At 45.6% G+C, this 22,308-nt stretch overlaps 1 protein-coding gene across 1 annotated transcript; it reads left to right on the forward strand.

The window, feature by feature from the left end:
- The first annotated feature begins 456 nt into the window (after positions 1-456).
- On the forward strand, positions 457-19,054 carry PPP1R36 (protein phosphatase 1 regulatory subunit 36). The gene is made up of 11 exons (XM_014951575.1): positions 457-465; positions 2,205-2,269; positions 3,405-3,485; positions 4,189-4,310; positions 4,431-4,497; positions 6,019-6,117; positions 9,655-9,795; positions 14,457-14,496; positions 15,771-15,967; positions 16,056-16,244; positions 17,758-19,054. The coding sequence occupies exons 1-11, from the start codon at positions 457-459 to the stop codon at positions 17,936-17,938; spliced, it is 1,191 nt and encodes a 396-aa protein (XP_014807061.1). The 3' UTR covers positions 17,939-19,054.
- The last annotated feature ends 3,254 nt before the right edge of the window (positions 19,055-22,308 follow it).

The raw sequence follows: 22,308 nt of genomic DNA on the forward strand, positions 1-22,308 counted from the left end.
ATGGATGTAGGTCGGGTCACAGGCCGGCGACCTGGTAGATACGCTTGTAAACCTTGTGAAGTCCCAAACTAAAGCATGTTTTAACATGATACAGACATCAGTGCCCATACCAGAGGGACCAGGTGCTTCTGCCAGCCCTGGGCCAATAACCAGGAAAACCTGTGCAGCTCCCAGCTGTCAGAGAGCACAGAAGCCCAAATGAGGGGCTGTGGAGATGTCATCGCATGGAAAGCACTTAATTTTCCCTGTTTGGACTGAAATGTTCCCCGGGGAGGCTGCTTGGCAGAGCTGGGAAGGAGCAAAGCACACAGACTATGAGTCCCAGTCCACAGTGCTGTACCAGGATCCTTACCAGGATCTGCAGTTCTTAGGGGACAGCAGGCTGTCTCCAGGATACTGCTGTCAACAGTGCCTGCCTTATCCTCCACGCACCTGGTGGTGTCCCAGGCAAGCACCATGCTACCTGTGAGTCTCCTCACCTTTCTCAGCTCCTTCTTCTCGCTGCTGTTTGCGTTTGCTTCTGCAGCAGGTCCCGGGGGCCACGGGAGGACCCATGGGGTGGCCAGGGAGCAGGGACCTGTCCCACCAACCCAGCCAGGGAGCAGGGTGGCCAGGAACAGACATTCAGCCGTTTGTATTACTGAGAAGCAGCTGAGAGGCATTTTGAAGGCAGAGGAGTGGTATTTTCTCCTTACTGTGATGCTTTGGTAGGCCTTGCTATGCCATGCCTACCACTTTTTCTATTTTTCTTTCATGGTTCATAATCCTTTGTATGTAACACAAAGGTACAGCGTTTGTGTGGACCCTTTCATCGAAGAGTTTTAAACCAGCATCACAGAATGATATGGGGTTGGAAGGGACCTCTGGAGATCATCTAGTCCAACCCCCCTGCCAAAGCAGGGCCACCCAGAGCAGGTTGCATAGGAACGTGTCCAGGTGGGTTTGAATGTCTCCAGAGAAGGAGACTCCACCACCTCCCTGGGCAGCCTCTCCCAGGGCTCTGCCACCCTCACAGGAAAGAAGTTCCTCCTCTTGTTTAAGTGGAACTTCTTACATTCAAGATTGTGCCCATTTCCTCTTGTCCTATCCCTGGGAACCCCTGAAAAAAGACCAGCCCCATCCTCTTGACACCTTCCCTTTAAATATTTATCAGCATTGATCAGATCCCCCCTCAGCCTTCTCTTCTCCAGACTAAAAAGCCTCAAGTCCCTCAGCCTCTCCTCATGAGCGAGATGCTCCAGGCCCCTCATCATCTTTGTAGCCCTTACGAAGCTGAAACCGAAGACCAGAACAAACATGTTGAAACAACCATTAGTTTTTTTTTGTGAAAGGACTAGAGCCATGGTTTCCTAATATTCATCTCCCTGGTCTAACCATCGCATGGGCTGCTGGTGTGAAATTACCCTGGTGTCCTGTACCCGGTGCTCTACTACCAAATTAGATTGAGCAAGAATTTGTGAGATCCTCGTGGCTGGCTGGTTGAATGGTACCTGGCAAAAAGTCACAGAAAGCCTTAATGTTACACTCAATTTAAATTTGTAGGCAGAAGGATTTCAGCAATAAGAGTAATTTTGCTTTAAAGGTGACCTGCAAATAATAGTGTATTTTGTTAATTAAGAGATGACTCATAGATCTTATTTTTTGTATGAATTTAAAAAAAAAATATAGATACTGTAAATGGTGTTTCTAGTAGTCTTGTCCAGTGTCCCCTGAAAGGTCTATCTGGTGTTTATGTAAAGTTCTCAGAATATCAGGAAAGTGCATAACATATTCCATTTTTAAACAAAGATTTCCTTTCTCCTGATACTTAGTCTCTACAGTTACATAAATATTATAAAAAAAACCCCATATAAAACCAATGTATTGTTTAATGCATGACTCTATTTGATTTCTTGGTCTTTATTGTTTCACTGACAATCAAAGAACTGGTGTTCTTTAGCAAACTTTCAATTATTTATGCATATCCTGGAAGACATAAAAAAGGACAAATACCCATTTTTCTTTCTTATGCTGTCACCCTTTAATCTCAGAGAACTTCTGTTCAACAGCTCACAAACCAACAACATCTGGGTGAAAAGCAGACTTAAGAAAGATAGAAAGTGGCCCATTTGCAAAGTGCTTGCATTATAAATATTTTGTTGAACTGGGCTGAGAACATCGAGTATAGATTTATGACGTGTACTCTGTATGCTGTTTTCTTGCAGAAGATACAAGTAACTCCAGGTGTGTGGTACTGGAAGGATGATACTAACACTCTTGAATTTGCAAGGTAAAAGAATGATGTTTAGTTTCAAATTATGCAGGTTTAGGTCCTGATACAGCAGTTCCAAGTAAGGTAAAATCAGAGTCTGATATTGTTTTACCCGAGCATCAACTGCAAAACCCACCTGGAGAGGTTCCTGGGCAACGTGGGTGGACCTGCTTTGGCAGGGGGGTTGGACTAGATGATCTCCAGAGGTCCCTTCCAACCCCATGTGATTCTGTAATTCTGGTGTGGTTTTAGATGTGGTGTTGGGGGATATGGTGTACGGGTACTGTATGTAGAGTGGGGTTGATGGTTGGACTCGATGATTCCAAGGGTCTTTCCCAAGCGGAATGAATCTATGGTTCGAATGCCACCCCAGGTGTCTATACGTGAAGGTCCACAGACCGATGTTCCCTGTTGCTGATGTTGGATATAACCCCGTGCAATAGTGAACACTGGAGGACTGCAAACCTTCAGGGAAACCACAGCTCTGCAGGGGACAAAGTGCACGTAACTGTGCTTTGAATTCCTCTGGCAGCTGTGAATTGAGGCTTTATATAAAAAACAAACCAACAGCCGGACTGTATTCCTCCTGCTCTCTTCTCAAGTGCGGGGCAGGCAGGGCAGTGGTGGGACAGTCATTTCCCCAGCCTTTGTCATGGTGGAGCCAGGCTGCTCACCTCTCTCCTGGTCATACGACTACTGCAGGTGCCTTTCATGGTCTGTGTCTCAGCAGCTCCAACCAACTTCTCTATTGGGCTTGGGAACGCTGCTGACTCTGCCTGGTAGCTCTCCAGGGAGAGGCGTGAGCTCCCTGGTGACCTCTGCCTGTCTCTGCCCTCAATGATCCCAAAGAAAAGCTCTGGAACAGAGCAGTTTGCATTTAAAATCTTCCTAAAGCCAATTGAGACACTGATTGCTTGAAGGCTTTACATGGTGCAGCGTGTATGGTGGCAGGAGACAGAGCAGGAGGACCTGAGGAAGCCCCTTCACTCTTTGCTCCTGTGTTCTTGAAAGCAATGTCTCACATTGACCTCTCCAAAACCCAGTTGTTTTCTTAGTGTCAGTTAGAGGCCAAAATAGATATGCCTTTGTATCATGAGATGTTGACTTCTTTGTTTAAACTTGTACTTCTGTATGCTTATACTCTATATTTCAGCTCAAAACCAGCAGCTGAGGGAAACTCTAAGGAAAGAAAAAATACTCACTTTCAGGAAATGCATGTCAAGGCATTAAAGAGGTATTTCAATATGAGCAGCCTAGCTCAAATAGAAATGTGATCATTTGGGTGAGAATATTTTCATCCGTTGTCTGAAGATCGTGTCTGAACAAAGCAGGGGAAAGAGGAAGCCAGCTGTCATTTCAACAGGGTAGGTGAGTGGTCAGAACATAAAAACAGAGCCAGACATGCCTGGTGTTGAATGCTAGCTCAGGCACTGGCCTGGTATGACTTTGGTAAAGTCATTCAGCATCTTTGTTGCTGTTTCCAGATCGCTCAGAACGAGGTAATAATTCTCATCTACCCTAAAGAGTATTGTGAGGTAATTAATTCATCTGTGTAGGGCACTTCAAAGATTAAAGTGTTATTATTATTATTATTAATACTTTTATAAATTCACAACACGGTACAGCTGACTTTCATCCATTACTTAAAACCTCTTTGATCTAAATAATGTAGTCACAATTTATTATATTAGCAACTAAAAGAGCATCTTCAGACGCAACCTTAGAGCTGAAATGTCCTATTTCTCCCGACAACCCTGGCCTGTTTTGTGGTTGTAGTAGTTGAAAGTTAGTTCAGGAGACCTGCCAAACACATTTCCCTGCCTGTCCCTTTGAAACTGAGTGCAATGAAGAGACTACATGCCAGGTAGATAATGTTAATATCCTCAGACTGGAATTAACAGTGTGTCCTTAAATGTCATGTGTTGGTCAACCACTAGCGTCTTCCAAGAGGAGTGCAGTGCAATGCTTCCTGAAAGAAGGCTGGCTGACACCGAAGGAAAATTGCATGGGCTGTCAAAGAGGGTACAACATGAATATGTGACGTTGGATGATGTCAAACGTGAGTAACTGCTGGTATTTCATGTCAGCAAGGCATCGCCCATATGAGTTAGGAAGCTTTTTCTACTAACGCTAGCAATTTTTTGAGGAAATACTGTATTTCTCCTCTGTATGTTTTCAGATGCTGCATTGCTTTTGAAAGAAGCAAATGAGTCACATCCCATGCTATCATTTGCAGCAGTCTCAGGGTATGTCATTTAGAGTTTGTTTCAGGAATTAAGTGTGTGTAGCCGGTAGTGGATGCACCAGGGCGTGTGTGAAGTGGGATATGAAATATCAGAGGTTTAAAATCTCTCACCTGGGAGGTTCAGTGGGAAACAATACCAAATGTATGTTTGTCCTCAACATAGAATTGTAGAATGGTTAAAGTTAGAAGGGACCTTAAAGATCATCTAGTTCCATCCCCTCTGCCCTGGGCAGGGACACCTCCCACCAGACCAGGTTGGTCAAAGCCCCATCCAGCCTGGCCTTGAACACTTCCAGGGATGGGGCAGCCACAACTTCCCTGGGCAACTTGGGCCAGCGTCTCACCATCCTCACAGCAAAGAATTTCTTTCTGGTATCTAATCTAAATCTCCCCTCTTCCAATGTGAAACCATTAAAACACGTGCAGAGAAATAATCCTGTGGTGTGTTTGAAAGCCTTCCACTCTGTTACCTAAAGGAAGCCGGGAACTTGGGCTTAAATATCCGAAGGTTGTTATCCATTTTACTCTAAGTTAAATTCCATGTTGGCCAGTGCATCCGCAGCACTGTGTGCACCAGGAGTGCCAACAGGGCTGGGAATCTGGGCCACCTTCCTGTGCTGCTGCAGTTCCCGTCGGAGCTACAGGGCTCATTATTTGCTGCTGTCACTTATCAGCATTACTTCTGATGTCAGCCAAGCATTACTTTGCTGATGATACAAAACTGGGAGGGGTGGTTGACATGATGGAAGGCTGTGCTGCCATACAGCAAGACCTGGACAGGCTGGAGAGTTGGGCAAAGAGGAACCTGATGAACTTCAACAAAGGCAAGTGCAGGATGATTTCCAGAGGTCCCTTCCAACCCTATGGGATTCTGTGATTCTCTATAGGCTAAAAGCAAGGAGGCAGCAGGTGGAGCATTACATCTCAGAGGCATACCCCTGGGATCACCAGGGCTGCACAGTGGCTGCATGCATCTGTAGACCTTGTTAAGCCTTCATGGCACTGTCATTTCATAAGGGAAGAGGTGTCCTAGTTGTCCCCCTTTTCCTTTGAATATGAATGCCACTCTTCCAGCATGTTCAGTGCAGAAAACATGCTTCTTGGATGTGTGCCTGGTAATATTCAATTCAATCCACTCTTCAGCGCGTTTATTAGACTCTGTTAATAATTCTCTAAAAGCCTTTAATGTTTTAGTGTGGGGGGAAGTGCTTCCTACAAATGGGTCTCAGCCGTCTAGCTAATATTTGGTATAATGCAGGTCCTTGAGCAGAGACATTGTTCTTTTTCCTAACGGTCTGGTGGTGTCTCTATCTGCAAATCATAGAATCATAGAGTCTTCTAGGTCAGAAGGGACCTTTAGGATCATCTAGTCCAACCATCATCCTAACTCTGATGAAAAAACAAAACAAAACACAAAAGAAAACTGTACAAAAGACGTCCCCATGTTACTAAACTGTGTCTCTAAGCGCTATGTCAACCCGAATCAGCAGACTTCACAGTCACCTTTCTACCTTCCATTTAGGAATGAGAAAATAGACGAGTTCCTCATGGCCCTGCTCTTCTACCTATCTTTTTACCTCGAAAAGCTCGCCCTGGAAAAGAAACACAGATCCTTGATTTCGTGAGTACAAGTCTTTAGGGGTGTAAGTGCACAGAGCTTGCCCGAGCAAATCTGGAATCAGTCACCAAATAATTTGGCTTCTCAAGGTAATGCTGCAATTTGAATAAATCTCTACTGCTACCACCAAGGTTAAATCTGTGCGAGTGCCCTGGATCGAATTACCCCTCCCTTAATGCCATTTCCCAGCAATAACATTAGCATCCAGTCATCTTTGCCTGCAATACAGGGCACCGAATAGTCCCAACTGAATCTGCTGGGTGTTAACTTGTGCTGTGGGTCACATTGCTTTGAGACTTCATTTCTAAATACTTGGCAAAGCAGGTTCAGATGACTCTTAGGCGCTGGAAACGTGTTACAACACGAGGAATATCTGCTAGGAAAGCAGTTCCCGGGTAAGGGTGTGTGACCACACTTGGCTGCCTTGCAGAGTGGAAGTGGCGATGCCAGGGGCGTAGTTTAGGAGCTGCTGTGTTAGAGGGTTATATGCCTTGAGAGAAGGCATTGCAGAGTTAAGAACTATGGTTGTAAGAAACTTCAATGATTTTCTGGAGTCTGCAATAGTCTCTGGAAAGTGATCGACCGTTTTCTTAAATTACTTCACAGTTTGTGAAGCCCTTGATAGAAAAAGGGGATGACTTATCTGGATTGAAGAAAAGACTGTTGGAGGATCGCTGCCCTTAAGGAATTGATTTGTTCTATATCCATAGATAGACAGGTATTTCTTTCATTGTGCAAGGAATAATTCATAAATAAAGAAAACCACCAGCATAGTTTCATACACAAAAGTCATAGATTCAGCTGAGGTGCTCCGGGCTGGTAAAGGACAAGGAGGCCACTCTGTGGGCTGTGACATCTCAAAACGGCTCATATCATCTGTTGGTGTGGCAAAGACAGAAACAGACTGAAACAAAGAGGAGTTTGGAGCTCCTGCAAGATAGGGTTATGTTTCCTAGATCCGGGGGACTCCAGTTAGTAGGTATCAGCTATAAGCAAGCACTGGATAAATCCTGCCAAGAGAGACTTTGCAGTGTGTTCTGGCATGCAGCGCTCCCAAACTGACCCCTGCCTGCTGGTGGGAAATATATCCTGACTCTCTGCTTCCCAAAGGGATGTTATTCTACAATACTGTTTTATATACATTCGTTACCTTCCCTGAAGGGAAGTGGCTGGCTTGTCAGGATTACCTGTACGCAGTGTAACATCAGAGCAGCTTAAAGAGACACCGTGCAGAAGCAGGAAGTCAGGATATTGATCTGCTGAAGTGTAAATGCAGGAAAGGAAAATAAAATGACATTTTATGGCATTTTCAATTCCTATTTAATATTTAACTTCATCCTAAATTGTTCTAGCATCTTAGCTGACTTGGTGAAGCAGAGAGATATTAATCACGATGTGAAGAGTTTTCTGACACTGCATTTTCTTTCCCTGTTCAAGACCTCCTATTTCCTTTATTATCCATTTGGTCTAATTCCAAACTTGGAACGTGCTATGTTTCAAATCAAATGTAGCAAAGACTGTCTTTTTCCTCCTGTGGAGTAAGGTTCTGGAATGGTTGTCCAGTAGGAAGTAGTGGGGGCAGGCAAGAAAGCTACTTTTTTTTTTTCTGAAGGTGGAGCTCCATGAGCTTGTGAAAGGGATTTTATAACTACATAATAGAGTCATAATGACATAAAATTACACCTGTGATAAGAATCCTTGGGTTTGTGATATGCTGATGTATTTGAGAGAATGTGAAAGAAGATTGCGTAGCCATTAGTTTCCCCATATCTATCCCACATAAATCCCGTGCTCAGGGCTGTTGCTAGTTGCCTGCTTGGGAAGGAAACTTCCTTCCCCTTCCTCCAGGATGTAATTTAGTTTCATAGGCTTTTTTGCTTTCCTGTGTAGTGCTGGCTGTGTGCCACAAGTAGAGACAGACTGGAGGCAAGACATGCCGATACCATTTCATGTGCCTCGTTAGTGACACCTATAATTTGCTCCCGCTTAATCTGACAGACAGATTATTTGGAGACTGGGTTTGGTGACTCGCCGAGTCATTTATCAGCCTGACGTTCCTATATGACAGACACATCCAACGGCTGTGCAGTCCTCGAGCTGCTCTTCTTGTAGACCCTGTGTGATAACCCAGTAACACAGAAAACGGTGCTGGTTATTCCTGCTCCTGGTTGATGTTTTTTGGGGTTCCTGCCAGTTGGGCTGCCTATGAGAGATGCCTAACTCATCTGTTGGGACTACTGTTGTCCACAGAAAGCCAGCCCTGATGGTCTGAATAGCTCCTCAACTGTCTTGAACCTAGATCGTGCAGAAGTATCAGTGTCCACAGTGCCTCAAGAGAATGTCTAAGACCACCCTGGCTTCAGAAGTCATTGCTTCTGTGCATTAAACTTTCTTTTGAAAAGAAAGTATTGGAAGGGGTTCCTATCAGAGAATGTCAGGATGGATATGGACATCTTTGTCTTCTTGTGACTTTTGATTTTTTTTTTGAACTTCGATTTTTTGTAAATCCAAGTCTGAAGCTTTCCTGGCTTCTGGGTTCAGGACGATCTTGTAACTAACTTCAAAACCAACCAACCAGTTTTCCAAAGCAGTGGAGATGAGGCATTCTCTCATCGGAGACAGCTTGGGAGTACTCACTTCTGAAATATGTGACTCTAAGAACAAAAACTCAGCAGTGGCGGATGAGACATGAATGGAACAAGGGCTATTATTTCTGTCCTGCATTTTCTTTCCCCTTTAGTTTCTGTTTGTTTCTGCTTCCAACCCTTTCATGTCTTTTGAGGAAAATCTGCTGAATTTTATTAGCAATTATGCCTGAGAAGCCCAGAGTAATTGTCCTAATTTATTAAAGGTGGGTTGTGTAGGAAGCTTTAGAGCTGGAGGCCATCAGGGATGGGACAGATAAAAAAAAAAAAAAACCAACCCAACTCTCTTGAGTGTGAAAGGAGGCTGGTAACTTTTTGGCCGGCAGCGCTCCCAGGCACCGGGAGACAGTCGGGTTGGATTACAGGGGAAGCAGAGGAAACAGAAAGCTCTTTGGTTTGGCATTTCCCTTTGTGTTTGATCTGAGTTGGTTCAAAATACAGGTTTGCGGTTTTAGCCATTCCTGCTTAGAGGCAGTCCCAAAAGCGCTTCATGTGCCTTTTTGAAGAGAAGTAAGTGCTGTCTCTCAATGAGCCAGACCCACCGCTCCAGGCCACCCGCTGACAGAGCCTGCACCCACAGATATCTAAATGCACCCCCAGGATTTTCATGCAGGCTGCTAGAAGGATTCATAAGCAGTGCAGGATCAAAGGCGGCAACCTGACAGGTTATGGGCATGCAGCTTTTAAAGTTGTGCAGGGCAAGAGAGACTGTCTGCGTCCGAGCCCCAGGCTTTGTGGCCCCACCGGCATTTGCCAAGCTGCAGTTGGAAACATCTGAGCCCAGCCTTGCTGCAGAGGGGTAGTGGTACTTCTCAGGAACTTCTCACTCTTTCTAGCATCCCTTCTGTCCAAGGCACCTTCCCTGAAAACTTTTCTTCCTTTTTGTTTTAAACAGGACAATGATCTTTGTAGAGAAGAAAGAAATGGAGAACGTGTTGGCAAAGTTATTGGTGGCTAGGATTCACCTGGCCAAGGTGTACTCTAACCTTATCCTTGAACGAGGCATGGCACGGCAGCACCATGTGCCTAGTGGAAGGTAAGCCAAGGAAAGCTTTCCCTTCTGGGGACCCTCACTGTGTCAAGGACCACAGCAGCCCAAGGTCCCTGTTGAATGACTTGAGTGAATGCCCAGGGTAACAAACATCTTCTGAGCTACGGAGTTACTGAGGGCTATGAGAGCATGAGACAGAGAAGTGTTCTCATCTTGCAGCTCTACCTGTTAAGTAACTCCAAGAGTGTTTCGGGTGAGCTGTTGCCAGCTGATCTGGCCACAACAAGTTGCACAGGAGCTCTGGATACCAGACTGGAAAGCTCTAGCCCTGGTATGCGGAAGCCTTGCTAGATATACAGGACAGGAAACTTTGATGGGTTCAACATGAAAGTCAGCAGGCCAAAAAGGAATGCCAGCCCTGGATCTTACCCCTACCACTTATACTTACTAAGTTTTGAAAGTACATGGTTATGTATCTGCTGGTTGCCACTGCTCCCTGCATAAATTTCCAAGTCTGAGATAGCATAAGAGTAGTCTAACAAGTGAAGGAGACCGTGTTCCTGAAGGGCAGCAAGTGGAGTAGAGATGAGAAGAGTTTGTGCTTCAGCATTGGAAGTGTAGGACTCCTAGCTCTGAGCAGGAAAGAACCTGAAGAAGACAGGAGAGGGTGGGGTGGAAGGGTGTTTGAAAAGGCAGAGAAATCAAGGGAATGATGAGGACAAGAAAAGGGGAGTTTTAACAGGTGATGAAGTTGTTGTGGTTTAACGCTGGCCAGCAGATAAGCACCACAAAAAAATGGTTAGTGGAAGGAGAATGTAATGACACAGAGATAACACCCATGCTAGTGTTAGGAATTCTTCCCTCAGCCATGTTTCCTGCACAGTGTTCCCTTTCCCTGGAAGTCGAAAAGAGCTGGCAGTCCCCACCAAGCACCCCAGTCCCATGGGATCTTCTCAGAGCAGTTCCAGGCATTTTTTTTTTTTTTCAGTCAGTGTGAAACTGCTGCCAGTCCCTCAGAGGAGTCACAAACATTCACCTGCCTTCTTGCAACACTGTTCAGGGCAGCCTTGCTCCTGGCTGGGGTGGGGAAACCTTGGTTTCCTTCTAATCAAGGGGAGAAGGTAACCCGTGTAATGATGGAGTCGAAGGGGAGTTGAAACTGTTGTCCCAACGGGGCTTTCCTTTTAGTGTGCCCCATCCCACAAGGTGCTGGACCCTCAGAATTAAGAATGAGTTCCCTCTGCATCCTGGCATTTCACCGGGCGCTCCCGGGAGCAGCCTTCTGTGCCAAATCCCTGCTCCCAGATTCCTGCTGGGCAGAGGCATCTTCTTCACCTCATCGCTGGTTTGGACGCAGAGGGTCATGACAGCATTTCTTTATTTCTGCTGGGTGGCCCTAGTGTCAGAGGAACTTATTGCAGAAAGTAACTTGAATGCAAGAACGGCTTGAATGCAAGATACTCAGCTAGTTAGCTCTGCTGCCTTTCCACTTGCTCATTCCCAGAATGTCCAAGATTGAGACAAGGAAAAGGTCTAGTGGCAAAAACTCAGCAGGGTGGGAATGAGAGCAGAGAGCTGAAAGAAGAAACCGTGTTCTTTAATATTTCCATCACAGTAGGGGTGAGAGTCTGGAAGTGGGCTGGGATATTGGTGTCCAGGCTGTGAAAACACAAAAAAAGGCTAGAAAAGAGCTGTGTCTTAAAACCTTCATGATGTAAGCTGCTGTATGAAGAGAGACCTCACTGTGTTACTCATGGCAGAGTGGCAGTAGCTGACTTCAGAGTTAGTCTAATGCTGAGCGTGTATAATATATGGCACTTCCCATACCATACTGTAATTATATAAATATAATCTTTTTCCAGGCTGACTCAGTGTAGCCTTAAATGTTATCTGGATCCTCCCAGACCATTATATGAACTGCCAAAAACAAGAGCTAAGGGACAGAACTGATTAACACTCCAGTTTGTAAAAGATGGTTAGGGATTTTTTGAGCACACATGTTTTTGCATGGGATAGTTCCTTCATCAAAACAGAAACTGTGATGAGGGTTACCTTTGGTGAGTTGTCTTTTTTTTTTTTTTGTTAACCTGAAAAATGTTTTGATTGAAAAGCTGCGGAATTATTGATAATGTACCACCCTCGGTTTTACTATATTTTCTTATAACCCAACTATGGGTTCATGATGGTGTTGAAGCTTTTGCTTTTTGTTCTAATTCAGCATAGAATATAATTCAACATTTTAATGAAATCTTATACTATGTTGGTAAACTGCTTTCCCTTCCAGATCTGCCAAAAGTCTATGTGTTCATATGAAATTATTGATGTAAAGGTTTTCTCTGAAAGTTTAAAAAAAAGAGGCTTAGGTGGAGAACATCTTCATCTGAACAATTTACATGATTTGTAAAAGGCAGCATTAAAACCCTATCTTGATACTATCCCAGACTGGAATTTGAGAGAGTTACTCCAGACCTGTTATTTGTGTGTGTTAGCATCAGTCCTTTTGTGCCTGCGATGCCGAGGAAGGAATAGGTGTGTCTGGCTTTCTCCTTTTAAGTGGATGGGGGTTGTGCAACCTTCTCGTGGTGCCAGTTTCCTTATGGGCATTTGTCATCATGGGAAAAACACAGCGTGTTCCCGAAGCCGCATGCATCCCCGGCGCAAACGCAGTCGAGCCGGCCCTTTCTGCTCCTTGAGGCTGCCTTGATCCACAGGCAATTACCGCCGCCGTGGCTGTGGTGGAAGGAGCTGCTACATGGCACAAGGAAGCATTTCTTCCCCATGTGCCCCTGTGGAATCACATGGGGTTGGAAGGGACCTCTGGAGATCATCTAGTCCAACCCCCCTGCCAAAGCAGGTCCACCCAGAGCAGGTTGCACAGGAACGTGTCCAGGCGGGTTTGGAATGTCTCCAGAGAAGGAGACTCCACCACCTCCCCGGGCAGCCTCTCCCAGGGCTCTGCCACCCTCACAGGAAAGAAGTTCCTCCTCAGGTTTAGGTGGAACTTCTTAGATTCAGTTTTGTGCCCATTTCCTCTTGTCCTGTCCCTGGGCACCACTGAAAAAAACTGATGTCCTCTTTTATGTACAAACTCTCCCCGTCCCCCTCGCAGCTCTGAGAAATCAGTGTTACTATAGTTCTAGCAGACATGATGCTCTTTGCTCACTCACTCACGTCTCTTACAAGTCCCGCCTGAATCTTGTGGCAAGTTTGATGTTTTCCTGACCCTTTCTGTATTTTCCTAGGTAATTAGCAGCTGTGCCTTAGACATGGGAGGTACCTCCTAGTTCGACATTTATTTTAGGAAACTTTACTCTGAGCAAGTCTCTGAGCTTAATATCTCACCTGAGGGAAGAAAGCAATGGGAGAAAGAAGGATGGAGACCCCTGGCCTTGTTTGACTATGTTAGTATTATTTTGCATTGCTGGCCACTACATAGGTTTCTCTGCTCAAGCTCTGTAATGTTAAAAGGTGAAGCTGGGTTTCATATTTAGGTTTAAGAAGCTGTGCCTACTTTAGGTCTCTCCACTCTGGTGTTCTCAAGACAGAATATAGTGCTTTACCAGAATTCATAAGCAATCAAAAGCATCAGCATTGTTCTAGGAGTTCTGCTTTGGCAATTGGCCATGCCGTGCTCACAGAGTCAAGCTTCTTTTCCCTTGCACAATATGTGAAGTGTCAGCATGATTATGGCTGGTGGGAGCCGGGTAGGGACATACATGGCCTTCTTGATCAAAAAAATCAATAAAGAAAAGTCAGAAGATGCTAAGTTGAGCAATAGGGCTCTATCTGCACAGTCTGCTCTGCATTGATGTTTCTGGAGTGATAGTACACGAGGATACCCTAGACCCTTGATGTTCTCAGGAAGATAAGGGATGTATCAGGAGCTGGTGAGTTGATGTGGAAACAGGCTTTCCTGTGCACCTGGCAGGACCGAGCCAGATCTGTGGGGAATTGTAGGCTGGCATGGAAAATCTGCTTTCATTTCCATGAGGGTGAGTTGTGCCATCTCCAGGAGAACTGAGTGGCTGCTGGGATGTGTGCACCACCCTCTGCTTTAATGGCTGTTTCAATGGTGTACAGTCATTTGGCTTTGTATGAGAATCCCTGAGCTCAAGCGGGTGGCGAGAGCATCTCTCAGGCTTCCACTGGGCAAATTGCTGCGTCTTTAACAAAGGCCCTTTGTCGTTCTTGGGCATGTTCTACATTTCTTCTTGGAGATGCATCAAGCGTCTCCTTCCTGGTTTTCAAGTTCGTTGTCTCTAGCATTGGCCTGGCTTTGTGCCCTCAGTAACTCTGCTCGTTGCTCTGCCAGGGATGGCAGGAAGAGTTTTTTATTGACTTCAGTGGGAACTGGGTTAGATCAGCGCTGACCGCTTTTGAGAGGCCCATGCAGAGAGCTCAGACTGGAGAGCGTAGCAGGGGAGCCTCGCCTGCTCGTCACATCCCGCTTTGTTCTCTGCCAGATTTAATTAACAGAGCCATACAACATTTTGCATTTTCTCCTTCTGAGGCAATGCAGAAGTCCTGCCTTTCTCTTGGACAGTGGGTCTCCGCATGCTAGTAACAAGGATCTACCAGCAGCAATTTTATTGCCCTGGTGAAATGCGGGCTTGGCATAGCCCCCCTGAGTGATATTCAGTCCTCTGTTCAGAGAGCTGGAAGGATGACTGCTGCTATTAATTTTGTGCTCTTGTTCACTGCCTTAGGAGAAAAACATCGTCGCAGAAAGACCAGAGCTTCTTTGAGGTAAGAAAGACACCAAGATACACGGAGAGTGTGACTGTCAGCCCAGAGCATGTCCCTCCCTTGCACATCCAAATGCTCTTTTTCTTTTTGGTTCCCCCAGTAGTTTACTCGGCAGAGTATCTAGAATAAAATTTTACCTCTAGGGCTAGATGTCCCTGTAAGATGCCATCTCTTTGCCCTCCAGCCCAAGCCTTTTGCCCTCGGAGCCCTCAGCCAGGGAGTTTCAAGTCCCTCTGTGGCTCTTGGACCCCAGGCAGTTCCCACTACAGCCTGAGGTCCCTCTAGGAAACCTGGTCTGTGGGTTTCTTCTCATCATTGGCCTCATCTCTGTAGGCAGGAGATTTCACAGCCTTCTTTCATTTCCATTGCCCTTGGTGACATTTCTAGATGCCAAGAAGCTCTTCTGACCTGCAACATACAGCTCCATCAGCCACTTGTGCAGCTCGCTATGTAGGAGGGCTTCAGCAAATTGATACAAAACAGCTCAGCCCAAATTATGCTTTATACTTCATAAACTATGAAGCCTTTCCTCGAAAAAGGGGAAGTGTGGACTCAATTCCAAGGGCACACAGCAGTCCCAGCAATGCCATCTTTTCAAGACCAGACTCATCAGAGAGACTGGACATACTGGGGGTTGATGCCAGGGATCACAAGTGTTAAATAGGAGTGAAAAGGTAAATTTGAGTTTTTTTCAATCAGCAAGCAGACATGCAGAGGTGAGACGAGGTGAGTTCATCTTTGGTAGTAATATTTTCTGTGATGATAATTGCCATCAATCAGGGTGGGGATGATCTTGTCTACTTGCAGCTGCCCAAACAATAGCTGTCCAGTCAGACCATGTTCTTTGGCTGCTGTGACAGCCAATGCAGAAAAGAGAAGCTCAGCCAGAGGGTGGATTGTTGCCTCTTGAGATAGACGTGCGCGATAGAAACCCCCACAGAGTGACTCATCCCATTGGTCTCTTTCCATTGATTATTGAGGGAAACTGGGTGGTGATCACAGGTTATCTCCTTGGTTTCTAGCAGCAAGACTAAGCCAAATTGTTCAGAGCTGAGCAGGATGGAATCCATCTACGCTAACTCTGTTTCTAGCCTCATTTGTCTGCACACCTTTAAAAAAACAATCCTTTCCAATCTTCCCTGATGTGTGCCTGATAAAGATTAATGCTGAATGGTTGTTGGCATCTTAGTGGAGTCACACCAACCCGTGCTCTGGGATGCAGTGGGACTCCGGGCCTTTTCCCGGTGAAAAGAGGATCTCTGTTTTCCATTTAGGGCTTCTACAACTTCTGCAGCTACATGGCTTGGCTTGTGTTCAGGCGGAAGCACTTCCAAGTGATCCAGGAAGAAATCGGCAGGCTTTTCCACTCCAACGTGTTCGATCCCACCTCGAGAGACAGGAACAATGTTGACTTGCAGAAAGCAGGAGACCGGACTGCTGCTGCAAGCACAGTGCAATTGCCCTATCTGAGGTACACGTTGGACACACTGGTGAGTCCCCGAGGGATCCTGCCCTGCCTGAATACACTGAGCTAACACCTGCATTTGTTTTCTTTCAAGCAAAGTCCGTCCCAAGCGTCCTTCCATAACCAGCATGATTCACCAGCGCTCCTCAGTGCTCAGCACGCTGCTGCCCTCAGTGAAGGACAGTGCCCAGCACTTCTCCCAGAACCACTACTGTCAGGGCAGAGACCCTGGGTCTTGCACGTGTGACTGCCTGCCGGACTTCTCCGAATTGTTGGCTACTGAGTAAGGGGCTGTTTCTCTGCATCAATAGATGTGGTAGCGCTGTGAGGAAGGCTGTCGGACAGCTAACTCTTCCTCCTGGGGAGAGGGGCCATGGGACTGAGGGTTTGGTCTGCACGAGAATGAGAGAGGAAGAGGAGTGTAGGTCTTCAGAGACCTCAGAGCATCAGAAACTTGCAGAGGTAGCTGATGGCAAAGCAGCTGCTGCCCATCGTAGGGCTTTGTTAAAGCTTTGAAATGTTTTTGGGGGAGAGGAAATATGCTTTAACATCAATCCGAACACAAATTAATCTTGAGTTAGGTTGATGGTTGGACTAGGTGATTGACCTCAGAGCATCAGAAACTTGCAGAGGTAGCTGATGGCAAAGCAGCTGCTGCCCATCGTAGGGCTTTGTTAAAGCTTTGAAATGTTTTTGGGGGAGAGGAAATATGCTTTAACATCAATCCGAACACAAATTAATCTTGAGTTAGGTTGATGGTTGGACTAGGTGATTTTTAAGGTCCCTTCCAACCTAGACGATTCTATGATTCTAGTCAAAACCTCTTAAAATCAAAATGGGTTGTTTATTTTTTTTCCCTCTCGTGATTCATTCCAATTTATTATATTTTCCTGACCTTTAGATTTTAATAGTTTTCTGATCAGACATTACCGATGTACTTTATTCTGAAAAAGTAATGTTGTTACTACATTGTACTCGTTTTTGGGGGAGAGGAAATAGGCTTTAACATCAATCTGAACACAAATTAATCTTTGAGTTAGGTTGATGGTTGGACTAGATGATCTTTAAGGTCCCTTCCAACCTAGACGATTCTATGATTCTAATCAAAACCTCTTAAAATCAAAATGGGTTGTTTATTTTTTTTCCCTCTCGTGATTCATTCCAATTTATTATATTTTCCTGACCTTTAGATTTTAATAGTTTTCTGATCAGACATTACCGATGTACTTTATTCTGAAAAAGTAATGTTGTTACTACATTGTACTTTTGAAATATAACTGCAATTGTAATAGAATCATAGAATGGTTAGATAAAGATCATCCAGTTCCAACCCCCCGGCCCTGGGCAGGGACACCTCCCACCAGACCAGGTTGCTCAAAGCCCCATCCAGCCTGGCCTTGAACCCCTCCAGGGATGGGGCAGCCACAACTTCCCTGGACAACTTGGGCCAGTGTCTCACCACCCTCACAGCAAGGAATTTCTTTCTGGTATCTAATCTAAATCTCCCCTCTTCCAATTTAAAACCATTGTCCCTTGTCCTGTCACTACACTGTCATAAAGAGTCCCTCCCCAGCTCTCCTGTAGCTCCCTTCAGATATTGGAAGGCTGCTATACATGACGTGGTGTGTAAGGTGCTGAGGATGTAAGCGTGGTTATTTGTTTTTTCCCTTGGGGGAGAGCTAAGGAGGAAAGGCTCCTTGCTGGTTTACCTAGGAAATGTTACAAATCTGTCCCCCTTTCTCCTGTTTTCCTGTGTTTCATAATGTCAAGCAGATTAACACAATGTTTTCTACTAGGGTGGGCATCATTGGAGCTCCTTTCAATGAGTTAGTGTCTTTGATGAACATGTCTGATGAGGCTATGAAGGAGAAGGAGGGAAAGGAAGAGGAAGAACAGGAAGAAGGAAGAATAAGGAGTAGTTTCTCCATGCGGACAAATGACCTCCCTTTGCCACCTCTAAGAACCACCCAAAAGTAGTCAGAGCACTGAGCTCTCAAGAGCAATGGCAGAAGGTGCAACGGGCAGAAGTGGTATCATCTTAGAAGTGTCAAGTGGCATGGTTTCACGATGATAAGTAAATCACTTTGAAATTGCATCTTAAGAAGCCTAATTAATTTGTCAGAGGTGGGGTAGCGTCGCACAGAAGGGCTTTGACTGGGTGACTGGAGACGTGGACTGTAATCCCTGGTTCTGTCACTATTTTTCCTTGATCTTAATGTCTTCGTTGCACTATTTCTGAGAAGATTATTTTACTGACTTAATTTGAGAAGGGCTTTAACAGCCTCAGATCGATATGATTATTGATTTTAATGTCAACCCTCTTTTTCTAAAGGTTTAGCAAAGCAATCAGGGGATGTGACTTACTACAGTCTCAAAGCTGCTGAAATTTTGCTTTTAAAGGGAGTTACTCTGAAATCTTTAATATATTGTGTTTACTTCTTTTTTTTATTTCCAGCATCTCTCATTTTATTTTCAGATATATCTAGCCTGATTTCTGACTCATTGTGAAATAAGTATAGCAAAGAGAAAAGCTGTAATTTAAAATATCCACCCAGTCTTCATTTCATTTTATCTTTTTGATGAGAGAGATATATATATTTATTTTTTTCATTGATTTTACACGAGAAGGAAAGCAGATCTTAGATGTTCAAACTTAAAATATGCAGTTGGGATGACAGTATCTTGAAACAAGATGAATTCATGGTAAGAAATAGTGTCATTTTACCTATAAGACTATCTGTACATGCTAATCATTAGCAGCAGGAGGAAAATTTAGGATGATACTCTGGCTTTGTCATAGTCAATAAGAATCAATGACAAAAATAGTGGATGATTAAAAGTGGAAGAAAACCAGAGAGGTAATATTTTCATCATTGTTAACAGCAGAAATTTGACATGTTAGTCCTGGATTGGAAGTTTTTCAGCAAACTATATCTATGCTGGATAAAAAGAATACAATTTTCCCTTGCAGCGTGTGGCTCAGTTTTTAAAAGGATGAAATTTTGCAGCACAATTGTCGTAAGAAATTTACCTCTTCTGGGGTAACCAAGAGTCCAGGGACTAGATCCCTTCTGTGGGATAGCCCTGAACTGCCTTACTGAGACATAGCACTTGAATGGCAGGTTCACAGCTATTATTTAGTGGCTTCACTTAGACTAGCATGTGTTATATTAACGCCTAAGTGGCATTGTGGCCTTGGCTTGTTTTCCACGTGTCAGGTGGGTCCTTTTACCATTGGACAAGGCTGTTCTGCCCTGCTGTTTCTCTGTCAAGCTTTTCATTAGATATTAGGTATTAGGTAGTGATGCCCAGGGATAGGATAAGAGGAAATAGGCACAAACTTGAATCTAAGAAGTTCCACCTAAACATGAGGAGGAACTTCTTTCCTGTGAGGGTGGCAGAGCCCTGGAAGAGGCTGCCCAGGGAGGTGGTGGAGTCTCCTTCTCTGGAGACATTCAAACCCCACCTGGAGAGGGTCCTGTGCAACCTGCTGTGGGTGGCCCTGCTTTGGCAGGGGGGTTGGACTAGATGATCTCCGGAGGTCTGTGACACTCTGGTCTGGGAATTGACATCCCAGTAGACTAGTCCTTGCAAAAGTGACTTGCTTTGGCATGTCCAAGCAAACAGGCACTGTATGGGGCCTTAGAAAGAGTATGATGCTCTAGTGGCTGAGACTGGGGGGGTCTTTTGTGTGTGTATGGTTGGACTCTGTGATCTCAGATGTCCTTTCCGACCACAAAGATTCTGTGATTCTATGAGGGACAAGTGTCCTTTCCCACATCAGTCCCCCAGGGCAGTGTAGTCTGTGGTATTTGCTAATCTCTGGGATTTATGAACAGTCCCAGCAGTGCCCAGGGCAGAAAATTCACAGGGTTACACATCTGTGGTGGGCCCAGGGTGACAGGAGAAGACCGAATGGTGGAGGTAGGGACTCAGGTAGGCAGCAGAGCTCCAGGATGCAAATGAGTTTTTCGTGCACTGTCACTTACCTGCAAGGTCTATGTCACTGCAGAGAGAAGGAAGCACTGAGCAGCTACCAGCGTCCCTCAAAAGCAGTTGATGAGCTGCTCAGACTGAGGGATGATGTTCACCATGCCATGTTTGCCTCTCTTCAGATTCAAGGTAGGTTCCTCACAGTGTCCTGAAGTAGAGCAGCCCCATGGGGCTACCATCTTACCATAGAGTAGTGAGGAACGAGTGACTGCCTTTGGCACGCTGTTTCCCTTGGACAAAAGGCAGCTCTGGAAGAGGCATGGTCTCAGTTACTTCTGTCTGCACCTAGAATATGCTGTCTGGCTCACTCTACAGGAATTACCTGGGTGAAATCTCATGGTCCTAGTGAGTCCTGGTTTTAAAACACTGTGATCGTCAGCCAAGCCCTCAACCGTGGCTTTGGGACTAAGTTTTCTGTGGTAATCTAACAACAACCTTGAACTTTCCAGAAAGGATTGAGAAATACCTTGAAGTCCAGATCCTTGAGTCAGCAGAATCTTTTCCAGGGCTGCCTTCTCAGCGTTAAGCTTCAGCCGCCTTCTTCTGAGGTAATGTATGTCTAACACCAGACAACCCATGCTTGTTTGAGCATGTAAGCAGGACCTGGCAGCCTTTCACACATGACAGTGAGTCACCCTGGAGCAGGAGAGAGTGAGTCAGAAAGGGCAGTTGACAAGCTTTGTTTATCGGTCTCCTGTTATTTGGCCCAGGAGAGTTTTACCCTGAAAAAAAAAACCCACCCTTGTTAATGACAGGCAGAGCTCAGGCTGGTTCCTAAGGGCTACCGGCTTCATTACCCGGAGGCTTTGCACTCGGTTTCCTATCAGGAAATCCTGGCAGGTTGGCCATTTCCATTAATTTTTATATTTTATTTTATTATTATTTTTAAAGGGTTCCTGCATATTGGAATAACTCACCCGAGCTAGGGCTACTGTAAAGAGTACAGTGATTTAAAGCATCGGGGTGGGGGGGTGTTCTGTGCAACTGTGTTTAGAGAGCCCCCATTTACTTTCTCCTCTTAGGGCTGCTTTGCTCAGAGCTTTACTTGAATGCTGCTAGCGTGGCCTGGTGTCTTGACTGGCTTTTGATTATGGTTCTGCCACTCGGAGGCTCCGTGCGGGGTGGTGTGTCAGGCCTTCTCGGTGTGTCTTATTTTCAGGAGTTATATCCCTCGGTTGTAGAAATTCACGCCAGGCAGAAAGTTGGCAGGAGACACAGCGACTCAGAAACGGGGGAAAAAAAAGAGACAGAGGGAAAAAAAATAAAAAAATACATACAATCTGCCTGATGATGGATTAAGGAAACTCTGCCCTCGGGGAGGTTTGGGGTGTTGCAGCTGGGAGAGAGGTGGCGGTGGAGCAAGGGGAGACATCCAGATGTAGGGGGGCCATAATGCAGAAGTGTGGGTACCTTGTGGTATGGAAAGAAGCAAAGAGAGCTCAAGCCCATCCTAATGGTGCTGTAGGTGAGTCTGGAGCAGTAACCTATGAAGGCAGCAACCACGTAGGAGCAGGGCTACCGGGCTCACCAAGCTGCCTGTGAGCCGGCGCAGCAGGAGCCGGAGGCAGGGAAGATTCCTTCTCTCTGGTCCTTCAGGTTCAGTCCTGTTCTTCTTGTCCTGTTAGGGGCCAGTGTCTGATATAGAGGGAAAAGTGAGGCAGTCTGAGCCTGCTCATTTTTCTGTGCAAGAGAGACAGGCCAAAAGCAGCATTTAATGGGCAAGCAGCACTTTTTTTCCCCGTTTTTCCATTTTCCAGACATTTTAGTAGTGTTAAGCCCCAGTGTGATGAGGGGACTAACACTCCTACACGTGTTCAGGACTGTGACTCTTTATTACTAGTAGCCAAATGGGGACTTCACTAGCTTGCTGCAGTGGTGAAAGGTGCCACGGTGTTTCCTGATCCTGAAAATGTCCCCTCTCTGCCTGGGGCAGGGAGGAATGTTTTTCAGTCCATCTTTCCTCCATCAGCTAGACAAAACATTCCACGATGCCTTGACAGAGCTTTGGAGATACTTCTTATTGCTTCTGGTTGTTCTGTGGCTTCTCTCCCTTGCCCTCTTAAAGCCCAACCTGCACCTACCAGCCAACCAACCATCCTTCCAGCAAAGGGGGACCACCAGCAGCTCCTTGGCACAGCCAGCTGGCACCATCACCTCACTTGCTCCTTGCCTGGGGATGGTGTGTTGCTTGTGATGCCTTCGTACCTGCAGGTGTGCCGGGGGAAAGAGAGCAGCAGTCAAACTGGAAATGGAACCAGGCGGTGGTTTGCAGTAGGAAGAGAGGTTGTCAGTCTGGATTTCCTTGAGCTGGGCTTCCAAATGGTGGTGGTATGTGTTCCTGCTCCCTTGGTGGT

This window comes from Calidris pugnax, unplaced genomic scaffold, assembly GCF_001431845.1.
Source record: "Calidris pugnax isolate Ruff unplaced genomic scaffold, ASM143184v1 scaffold183, whole genome shotgun sequence".
Lineage (NCBI taxonomy): Eukaryota > Metazoa > Chordata > Aves > Charadriiformes > Scolopacidae > Calidris > Calidris pugnax.